The following is an 11,976-nucleotide window of genomic DNA, read 5'->3' as shown; positions in this document are numbered from 1 at the left end:
ACCAGTTTCCCATTTGTCTATAAAGAATTCGTGTCAGTATTTTAAACTGATAGATAATTTTCACACCTGTCAACACCTGCTTTCTTTGGGATTGGAATTATTACACTCTTCTTAAAGTCTGAGGGTATTCTGCCTGTCTGATACATCGTCTTGCTGCTGAACACATAATTTTACACATGAGAATTTTATGAAAAGGCATTTATTTCTGTTTCATTACCTACCGTTTTACATCCACTGTATCCGGTGTTAAAGCTTTAAAAAAATCAATCATGCATGTGTGGATGTCGCTGCAGATTAGTTACACAGAGAGCATTTTATAAGAATCATAGGTTATGGTTCTACTGAGACAACTACAGTGATAATGAAAATGGTGTGCCCAATGAGGCTCTTCCATGGCAAAGATTTGCGCCGTTTGCTCAGAGTTAGAAAACCCGAAGGCTGAATTGAGACATTTGAAGGGAGGAAAAGAAAAGGGGTACTGAGAAAAAGTGACAATCAAATTGCATGCAGGTAAAATTTTGTTAACACATTCAAAATTCAGTTACAAACAGATTTCTCCATAATTAGAAAAAGTAAAGCCTTATTGACATGTAGAGAAATTTTGGGTGCAGCAAAACAATGCTAGGAAACTTGTAAATGAGTTGGATGGAAAAGAGAACAGGAAAAAAAACGGTTCTGCTTACAATATAGCCATCATGGGAGAGTTGTATGTCAGCAGATATTGGAAAAATTAGGTGCAGAGTCTCAGGTCACAAGTTGAGTGACACCATGTGCTAGTCTTAGACAGGTAATAGGGAACTTCAGAGAAATGTACAAGAACTTCAACAAAGAAGATCAGCTGTTAATAGTTGTAGGAGCTAAAAACAGCTTGGCTAAAAACAAAAATTACAGTATGAGGGATGACCTGGACAAAACAGGAGATTCTGTGGTGGCATGACCAGCCCTGAATTAACTCCAATGGAGCCTTCAGACAGATATGAAATCTCATATTGGTTCTGTTCCAATAGTTTCTGTAGGAAGGTGGGGACATATTTCTCATGGCTTACACATGAATAGGAGGGCTAAGGACGAGTTAGCAGATCTATTAGCAAAAAACACAAGGGGGTTCCCACTGCACATAAAGCCAAACATCTGTGGTTGAATTGTAAATTTAATGATGTGCTTCTGGGTGTTCTGTTGAGTTATTATATAAACATGACAGAATACCCAGAAGCACATCATTAATCAATCACACCAAGAAAACAAGGGAGATCACAGCTGTTAATTTGCTTGCAATATCTTAGTATTTGGAAAGAAGCTGATGTCATTTGTCTGTCTGATCAATTAACTGCACCGATAAAAAATCTTAATGTAAGTGGTTATAAATTAGCTGCATATTCATGATGAATTAACATTTTTTTTTTAAGAAATATAAATACAAATACGTAGAAATAACTAAATTCTGTATGCATCAGGATATAGAAGCTTGTGCTTTTGAGTTAATATTGCACAATGTGGTACTTGTGATTGCTCCCATACAGGCCCCACTGAGTAATTGGGAAAATTTCATGAGAATTTTTTGTGGATTACTGAGCCGTCTGTCAGAGGAAACAGAAGAGATTATTATTTTGTTGTGATTTTAATGTTAATTTCTAGAAGGAATATGAAACGAAAAGTGACCTAGAGGTGCTGTTAACCAGTTGTAATTCGACATAGTCATAAATTTCCCTACCAGAGTCACTCAACATATCTGCTGGTATGGACAACTGTGGTTTGGGTGCGGAGTTATATTTTACCTGATGGGTCTTTGGTACTGTGGAAAGAACTTCTTTCTTTTCCCTTTCAAAATGTGAGGATTAGACAGCATAACCCACTACCCAACAAGACACTTTGGGAATTTCACTTTTTTGTGTGTGTTTTCCTGTCTTTCTAGAGCCTTGTGTTCATCTTTTTCACCTGATGCCATATGCCTTTTAGCCTTTCAGTAAAGTCCCGAACAGCAGATATATCCTCCCCTGGAGTAGGTTGACACAATTCAAAAGGTGAGAGCATTTTAACGTCAAAAACAATCTCATAGAGCGAAAGACCCACATTTTCAGGGATCTTTTTAATTTGTATGCACTCACAACATATTGCAATAGGGTGTCACAATTATCGTGGCTGCAGTTCACATAATAACTTTGCATTTTGCTCAGTGTTCTATGCTCTTCATTCTGCTGTTTGTTGCGGGCAAAGGGCACTAGTCTGTAACTTTATAATGTGCAACAGTCGATAGCTGCTTAAATAACTCAGACATAAAGTTCATGTCTTGGTCTGTTGTTATTGCTTCTCGTGTGCTGAATTTAAATAGTTAATAGTTAACAAAAGTATGAGCCACTGCTTGTTGGTTTGGTATGGCAATCATGGTCAAGTAACTTGAAAAATGATCAATTATGGTTAGTACAAATCAGTTTCCTGCTGGTGTTTGTGCCAAAGAGCCAAATACATCGAGGCCTGTTAATTGGAAAGATTTTCCTGCCTCAGGCAGACTTTGCAATGGTATTTGCTGATGACTTAGCTCAGCTCTTTGAGCGCAAGAGATTCAGTTCTTTATATAGCACCCAATGTATTATTTCCTCTGTGGCCACCAGTAATTTTCTGCAATGCGGCACTCCGTGGCTCACCATCTGCTGTGCCCAGCAAAGGTGGAATCATGGGCTTGCTACCAGAGCTCAGCACCACTCTTCTGTGTTTATTCTGATGCATTATACAGTGTGTACTTTGCAGCTTATTATTACCATGAAGCTTCCCTGGATGATGTACTACCTCAAATGCGAATTTTGCTAAGCCTTAAGGTCCAGTGGATTAGCCTACTGGTTCGATTCTTTAATTCTAGAAGCCATTTCAGTGCATTTGTTATGACCTTAAAAAGCCTCCCATACAGGTAACAACAAAAATATGTGATATCAAAAATTAGCACCAGCATTTCCTTTCCTGTCGCTGAATTTTTTTTTTTTTTTTTTTTTAATGCTTTATTCAGTTGCCTGGAAGCATAGGCTATGGGGTGTTCCTTCCCAACCACATCTTGGCTCAAGACACAACTGAGGACATGGTTGCTGGAATCACAGGACAAGACAAACTGTTTTTTATAGTCTGGAAAAATGAGAACAGGACTTGTGGTTAGTAATTCCTTTAACCGTTGAAAAGCTTCTTGACAACCTGGAGTCCATTTTCATTTCACAAATTTTTTTAACAAATATATAAAGGGTCTTGCTACCTCTGCAAATTTTGGAGTGTATTTTCAATAGAAATTCACAATCCCACAATATTCTTTACCATGCTAGGTACTGGAAAATCTTTTACTGCTTGGACAAGCCGAGGGTTGGTACATACCCCTGCACTACAAAGGGACACTTTTCTAAGTTGAGGGTCAGCCGTGCTGCACACAACCATTCAAATACTTCAAGCAGATGCACCATGTGCTCCTGGCTGTTCTTGAAGCATACTATTATGTCATCTAGATATACCAGGCATTGCTTTGGTTTCAGGCCTCATAGAACTCCGACTAATAAGCATTGGAAGTTCTCTGGCACATTTTTCTGATGAAAGGCATCTGACAATACTGGAAGTGTCCAGATGAGACCAAAAATGCTGTCTGGTGCTATTTCTAACTGGCGATAGCCACTATGTAAATCTAAGGTGATGAAGTAACGGCATTGCCCCAGACTGTCTAATGTCTTTGCGATATTGGGCATGAGGTAAGCATTGATGACCATTTCTTGATTTACAAATCCGTAATTGCAGCAGAACCTATAAGCTTTTTTTCCCCCCCTGAGGACTTCTTGGGTGCAAATACTACTGGGACTGGCCAGGAACTAGTACCTTTTTCTATGATTCTATCCCAAAGCTGTTGGCCTTTGAACTCCTCTGTTACTGGTTGCAAACAGTGCGGACATGGTATGGTTTCTTGTATACTGACAGCTTGTTCCCAATGGGAATTCTGTATTGTACCAGAAGTGCAGTTGGTAGTGGTCACCAGGCAGATTAAACAATCCTGTGTATTCATCTAATAGCTTCTCCATATCTATTCTCTTACATCCTTCCAGATGCAACACTTTTTTCCTCAGTGCAGTTAAATTAAGAGACTGTCCAGGATTTTGATATTCCACAGTGAAATCCCCTTCTAATTCATCTTCTAAAACCTCAAAGTGAGCTCTAAGGGTTCCTTTCAATAGCATCACCTCCTCTGAACCAAAATTATGTATGTTGACAGGTACTACTTTGCTATCACCTAGCTCTTGCAAATATGGCACACTTTGTCAAAACATCACACCTTATCCAGAACCTTACTTCTGGTGAGAGCTCTTACATACACACACGCACACACACACTATTAACCAGCAGATCACCACCTACATTCATCCAGACCAGCCTTTCTGTACCTTTCGGTACTGTATTCTGCGAATCGAGTCTAAAAGACAGTGTATGCAGTTTAACCAGCTTAAGCGACATCTCGGGTGTTCCTTGGCACAGTTCAGCTCTTACAGCCATTGTTACAGAACAATGTCTCATCCCCCTTCTAATGTGCACTGCTGCAGATCAACTTTAGCGTGATTATTACTCAGGAAGTCCATACCCAGCATGACACTTAGGAACTGCTTCATATATTCGGAACTCTCCCCCTCACACTTGGAAACCCAATGATGTGGAACTGAGAAAATTCAAGCTTTTACCCTTTCACCACCTACATTACTTACCTACAGTGTGGTGGGTTCAAATTCACTATAGCCAATATACACTGGCTAATGACAGATACATGTGATCACGTATCTAACAATAGCTTACATGTTCTGTCCTTTATATAGCTGAATAGAGAAATGTCTGCCACTGATTTTGCACCAGGGTGTCCTGTAGTCAAGTTTACTGGAATGTTGCACAGTGGTCACTCTGCCCCCTGTAATGTTTAATGCAAGGGCGCGAGTGTTACCCTGATTCCACTATCTATGTGCCTGTGGACCTTTCTGAACTGGGAACATTGCATAGTAGTTACATCGTTCCTGTACCATTTAATGCAGGGGCACAAGCATTATGCTGATTCCATCATCTATGTGCCTGTGGACATTTTGAAGAGAGTGCCCCATTTGCTTGCACCTCTGACATTGTGGTTTCGAAAAGAACATTGAAAGTAGCTGGAGTACCACATTTATCTTTTCCCTTGGTCTAGTAACAGAAACAATTTCAGTCAGAGCTACTGCAGTTGTCACTGCCTTGTTCATGTTTCTCGAAACTTAACACACACTTTACATGACATTTTGGTCAGCGGGCCTCCACAAAAATGCCTCAAGTGTCTATTGTTCCATCTCCTGCAAAATGGCTTTACTGTCAATCATCATTTGTCAATTCATACTTATTGACATTGATTTGCCTGCTGTGGTTCACAAAACCTTCTATTGATTCTCCCTGCTTCTGCACTACTCCATTAAGATGTTGATGATAATACCATGAGGTATTCTTCTTCTTGTAATGACCCATTAACCCTCCCTTAAAGTTGGCAAAGGACTGAGCCTCCTGCAATTTATCATTGTACACCAGGTATGTCCAGGAATCTCCTACCAACGAGCTACATTTAACAACTGTTCATAACTCCAGTTTCCTAATTTCGTGGCTATATGCAAACCATACATGAATACAGACATACCTTCCCCAGATTTATTGGAAAACAGTGCCACCAATGAGGCCATACTACCATCAAGGATAGGTGTAGACAAGCCTCTTTCACCCTATAAATGGTTCACTTCTCTACACAAAAATTCATTATCAGCTCTAACCTTATCTACCTCATTTAGTGGATGCTGAATTGTCTTCTGGGTTGTTGCTTTCTCCAGGAAAGCCACTTCTCTCAGGACTACCATCACAAGAGTATAATAGACACAAAATAAAAAATAAAGGACAACACAACAAGAGAGGCCAAAATAAAATACTTGTTTCCAGCACTTACTTGAAAACCTGCACTGAAAGCCACTGATAATGCAACTCTCTCTCTTCAGGGCTCCACTGACGACCATTTCCAGCTCCAGCAAGTATCCTGACACCAACACCATAATAAGATTTATTGCAGAAGAGGAATGGGCGAGTGGTTCTCTGCTGGATGTTGGCAATTGAGCGGGTGAAGAAGGCACCAATCAATTGATAGAACACACTATTGATGAACATTGTCAGACATGGTTCAGCACATATTACAGGTGATGGGAGGTGATCCTTTGCACAAGAACCCTGTTATGGGTGTGCTGACGCAGGTGTTTCCTGTGGACAAAGGTGGCCTAGTTACCACAACAGGCTGGCAGATGGTGGCTGATGGCTGCAGAGCAGCAGCACAGCAGTGAGATGATGCCCCTGTGCTCAGCTTCGACAAGGTAGCATTCACTGGTTGGCGCCAGGCGGAGGCAGTGTCATTGATGCGGCAACAGCCAACACAGGCTGTGTGTCTTCGGATGGCTCAGCTGTGATGACTTGCTGAAGAGCTGGTCCTGGTGGCTTCAACCCCATTTCCACATGCTGACATTTGCGGAAGGTTCTCTTTATCGAGGCCACATTGAAACATCTGGAGTGTGGTCAATCGCCTGGTGTGGCGTAATCAATAGATCAGTGGATCATGTGATGGGAATCCACATGATGACCCTCAGATGGAAGTGCAGGCTGTGGAAGTCATGTCTGTTGATACTGCTAAGCTGGTAGGGCATTGGCCAGTAACTGCAGCCAAGTTTTATTTCCTGGGCTGCAATCCCAGCTGTTGGTGACTGTGCCATTACAAATTATAATTAACTCTGAAATGGTGTAACATATCAAAATGTTTTTAACAGTTATTTCTCAGTACAACCTACTCTGCAACACCTTTACAAGCTTTTCAGATTGTTTATGACCACCCTATATAAGGCTGTGGTACGGAGTGGCCCGCAGCTTGTGAACGATTGATTTTCCAAGTTTAAGCTTAAGTCATTAATGAATGAGCTTCCAGAAGCACTCTTAAAGAAAAGAAGAAATATTCCAGCAATACAATCAAGACTTTCACTTCTCATACAGGCTAGCTCACAAGACAGCTCAACACAATTTTATGCGTTTAGTTGACTCAGTTATCTCACTTAAAAGAACCAAACATTCACCTTCTGAATAGTAAGAAAGACTGTAAATTTGATGATTCATTTCTACAGATAAAAGAAGAAAAGGAACTTTCTCTTCTGTAAATCTTCCTTTTCTCCTTTTTTCGTCCAATTATGATAACCATCTTATTACTGTGAAAGAGGTAATAAAGGAACAAAACTCTTTGAAGCATATCTAAAGCCATAGAGTCATTGCCTAGAATCTACCTCAAAAGTCTTACAAGTTCCCTGAAGAAATATTACAGTGCTGATCAGCCTATCTGACATTGTTTATACCTTTACAGTCATAAACATTTTTGTACTGTAACAGTACACATAGAGTAATCGTTTCCAGTATTGCCAAAATAGTGTGAATTTATCTGGATTATTTGCTAAATACAATATTTGGAGATGTTGTTTCTTATATGAAAGACTTAAGTGCACAAAAGTTGGTTTTTATCTTTAAAAAAATCACTAGTTTTCAACCATAACTTTCTATGGTGTGTCATCATAATGACTTTTAATTTCTGTGTTTACAAAATATGCAGACGCTTTTGTTTTTTTTTTTTCAGTCATTTCCTATTGAAGATGGATGAAAAGCCTATAACTAAAAAGAAATTCCGACAGCTAGTTGAAGAATTTAAGATAAAGTTGTCCGAAAACCTTGTCGGTCAAATTATGAAGAACTTTCAAATAGGAAAGAAGAAAGTAGATCCTTTAGCCATAAAACAATATTATATGATGCTATACCCAGACACAAAACTTCCAGAGAAAAAGAAGAAGAAAAAGAAAGGAAAAAAGAAAAAAGGCCAACAATCTGAAACTGAATCAACAGCGACAGAAACTTCGACAGCTGTGTCTTCAGATATGGAGTAATCCTGAAAAGAAATGACAGGGGGAAAAAAAAGAACTGCTGTTTATTACAAGCATGTTTATTATAACTGAAACTGTAGTTAAGGAGTATAAAAAAGTCACAGATATTAAATTATTGTGAAATAGTTAAATAATTTAATTAAATTTCACATTACATCAGTCTAACGTGAATATCCTAGCAGCAATGTCATCGATAAGCCAATCTATTCCTTGAAGTAAGTTTTGTCCTGTTATAGCACTGCACCATACAATCTGCCAGTGATGAGTTTTTATGGAGTCCAGCTCCAACACCTGTTTCCAAATAAACACATGTCAAACATACACTCAGTATATTTTACTCGACAAAATATTTTGAAGCAAGGTAAATATGTTTCTTATGTCATTACTTACAACAAAACTAACGAGTAATAACTAAATGTACTGCTGACTATTACAAGAAATAGATTAGATGATTTTTACATGGAAAATGTCCAAATTTAAAATAAATTTTGATACTATTACAACAAAAGCAATAGTAGCTTGACACATTAATCCACTGATTGTTCTTGAAAACAAAGGATAAATAATACCCATACAATAGAGATGTGTAAACAAAAGTCTTAGCACAAAAGCATTTTCTAAAATTGTAATGAATAAGCATATCTGAAGGTACCATAAGCCCAAGGTACTTGGCACTTATTGCAGACTATAGGAGCATAAGCATGTGGTTGCACCTACCTCATGATGCATAGATGTGGGATGAAGGTGGATAATGGGGGTTGGGGTGTGGAGGACATAATGCTTTTCTGTAAAAATGAAGCCAGTTCTATTTACGAATGCAGCACTGAGAGGGGTATCATGAAGAATTTCAGAAGAGTGAGGTTAATTGAATGAGATGTTCAGTACAAGATGAATGTTCATCTTAATTTACAATTTTCATTGTAACTTGAAAACTCTTCTGTTGGTCCATGTCTGCGTGAAACAATAGGGACTTGATGATCGGCCTCGGTACAAATGCACTTCATTCATCTCCAGTAACATTTAAGAAGAAAATCATCCTCACCATCTTCACTGGGGTGAGGTGGAGTACAAAGAAGTTTGGGGAAGACAGTACTTTTTTTCCTGTCATGACATAAAAACCAACATAAATGTACTTCTAGGACAATAATCATTGTAGTTTGTATTTTTCTCTTAGTCCATATATTGCATGTTACATATACTGAAAGAGCATGCGGGCAAGGAGGGATGATTAAGGATGTCATGGGATGTAATAGGTTTATAGCAAAAGTCTAGCAGGAAATGTTTTGGGAAAAGTGGGAAGAAATGTTGGTCATCTTCATCATATCATGGTAACCTGTATGAAGTGTTTGATTAATTAATTCTAGTTCAGGATAGCATGCAATAAAAGGAATATGGCAAACCTGTCTCATTTTTGTTGGAAAATTGGTTGAATTAAACCTGTGTGTAGCATTTGTTATGTGAAATGACAAAAAGAAAGAGATTATACACAAGTCTGTGGCAGAATTGCACGTGAAAGATGAGATTAATGTTGTAACAGATCATGTGAAAATAGAACTTTCAACACATTTTATCTAAAAGGAACAGGCTATCAATTAAATGAATTGTGCTAGTTAGGTATGTCTAAATGTTTATTCCAAGAAATAAAATATACATTGATAATCAGCAAAGTCCATGACAACATTAAATCATCAGCTGAGTTTCACATAAAACTCCAGTGCTGTCTGTTATCTGGCAGTATTTAAATGAATGAAATTCCTGGGAGACTGACAACACTAAAATGAAGTGCGTAATGTTTTTACAACTTGCTGAGTATCCGGCATTGCTTGAGGAAATATTTACTCCAATTCTACTAATCCATCTCCTCCTTACCCACCCCCCACCCCCCCCACCCACCCCACCCCCTCTCTGTCCATCTCCATCTCCTCTCTCTATATCCATCTCCTTCCCCCCTTCTTTTCCATTTCCTTCGTTCCTCCTCCCTCTGTCCACCTTCTTGCTCCCCCCTACCCCCCCCCCCCACTTAAATCTCTTCTTGCCCCCTCTCTCTGTCCATGGTTTCTTCTCTGTCCAACTCCTTTTTCACTCTCTGTCTCCTCCTCGCCCCTTCCATCTCCCCCTCCTCTCCCTCTCTGTCCATCTCCTCCTCCCCCTTGCTCATCCCCTTCTCTATCTTTTCTCTGTCCATTTGCCCCTCTCCCTCTCTCTGTCTCCTCCTCTCCCATATCTGTGTCCATCTCCTCCTCCTTCCTCCCTGTCTGTCCATCTCTTCCTCACCAATTCTCTCTCCAAATAATCATCCGGACCCCAACTGGCGGTTGCTGATTCGTAGCCGCACAGTATTTCTTTCCAGATAGTAAGTAATATGTGTATTAAGTTTGATGAAATCAATCTAGAGGTTTAGGAGCATCACCAATGGCTTTGCCCACAAATGCACTTCACATATCTTTAACATATTTCACACATATTTATATGCATATTTCATCTGTATCTCTAGTGAATTTTGCCCTGCAGTTTTGTTTTTAGGCAGCTCAATGTTTATGACGTCATATCTCCTGAGGTATGTATCACAAAATTATATAATTTTGCAGATACATCCAGCAGTGCAAGTAGATACTGTCCACGAAATATGTTCCAAATAGAGTTTATGGTAGAGAAAAAATAAAGTAAAAGGTCATGCCTGATGTGGCAGTTTTACTGCACGAAAAGTAAAAACATAGTAAGTGATGAACTCTTCCTCCTTTCATCTTCTCACTGACAGTCCCCACGAAAGAAGTCTCATAAAGGTTTGAAATTGTGTGTTAAGTTTGTTGCAAGTCACTATGTGCTCTCATTCTTAAGTATCTCTACATCTACATCTACATCTACATGATTACTCTGCAATTCACATTTAAGTGCTTGGCAGAGGGTTCATCGAACCACAATCATACTATCTCTCTACCATACCACTCCCGAACAGCGCGCGGAAAAAACGAACACCTAAACCTTTCTGTTCGAGCTCTGATTTCTCTTATTTTATTTTGATGATCATTCCTACCTATGTAGGTTGGGCTCAACAAAATATTTTCGCATTCCGAAGAGAAAGTTGGTGACTGAAATTTCGTAAATAGATCTCGCCACGACAAAAAAGTCTTTGCTTTAATGACTTCCATCCCAACTCGCGTATCATATCTGCCACACTCTCTCCCCTATTACGTGATAATACAAAACGAGCTGCCCTTTTTTTGCACCCTTTCGATGTCCTCCGTCAATCCCACCTGGTAAGGATCCCACACCGTGCAGCAATATTCTAACAGAGGACGAACGAGTGTAGTGTAAGCTGTCTCTTTAGTGGACTTGTTGCATCTTCTAAGTGTCCTGCCAATGAAACACAACATTTGGCTCGCCTTCCCCACAATATTATCTATGTGGTCTTTCCAACTGAAGTTGTTTGTAATTTTAACACCCAGGCACTTTGTTGAATTGACAGCCTTGAGAATTGTACTATGTATCGAGTAATTGAATTCCAACGGATTTCTTTTGGAACACATGTGGATCACCTCACACTTTTCGTTATTTAGTGTCAACTGCCACCTGCCACACCATTCAGCAATCTTTTCTAAATCGCTTTGCAACTGATACTGGTCTTCGGATGACCTTACTAGACGGTAAATCATCTGCGAACAACCTAAGAGAACTGCTCAGATTGTCACCCAGATCATTTATATAGATCAGGAACAGCAGAGGTTCCAGGACGCTTCCCTGGGGAACACCTGATATCACTTCAATTTTACTCGACGATTTGCTGTCTATTACTATGAACTGTGATCTTCCTGACAGGAACTCACAAATCCTGTCGCACAACTGAGACGATACCCCATAGGCCCGCAGCTTGATTAGAAGTCACTTGTGAGGAACGGTGTCAAAAGCTTTCCGGAAATCTAGAAATACGGAATCAACTTGAGATCCCCTGTCGATAGCGGCCATTACTTCGTGCGAATAAAGAGCTAGCTGCGTTGCACAAGAACGATGT

At 39.5% G+C, this 11,976-nt stretch overlaps 1 protein-coding gene across 1 annotated transcript in view; it reads right to left on the bottom strand.

Annotated features, from left to right (window-relative positions):
* Positions 1 to 8,010: 8,010 nt before the first annotated feature.
* LOC126260072 (ADP-ribosylation factor-like protein 2) overlaps positions 8,011 to 11,976 on the bottom strand; it is a 113,731-nt gene continuing 109,765 nt past the window's right edge. The window contains exon 5 of the mRNA XM_049957271.1: positions 8,011 to 8,258. Coding sequence (XP_049813228.1) covers positions 8,124 to 8,258 — 135 coding nt within the window. The 3' untranslated portion in view covers positions 8,011 to 8,123. The remainder of the gene's footprint in view (positions 8,259 to 11,976) is intronic.

This window comes from Schistocerca nitens, chromosome 5 (genome assembly GCF_023898315.1).
Source record: "Schistocerca nitens isolate TAMUIC-IGC-003100 chromosome 5, iqSchNite1.1, whole genome shotgun sequence".
NCBI lineage: Eukaryota > Metazoa > Arthropoda > Insecta > Orthoptera > Acrididae > Schistocerca > Schistocerca nitens.
The sequence above is the reverse complement of the archived record's forward strand: the minus strand, read 5'-3'. Positions and strand labels throughout refer to the sequence as shown.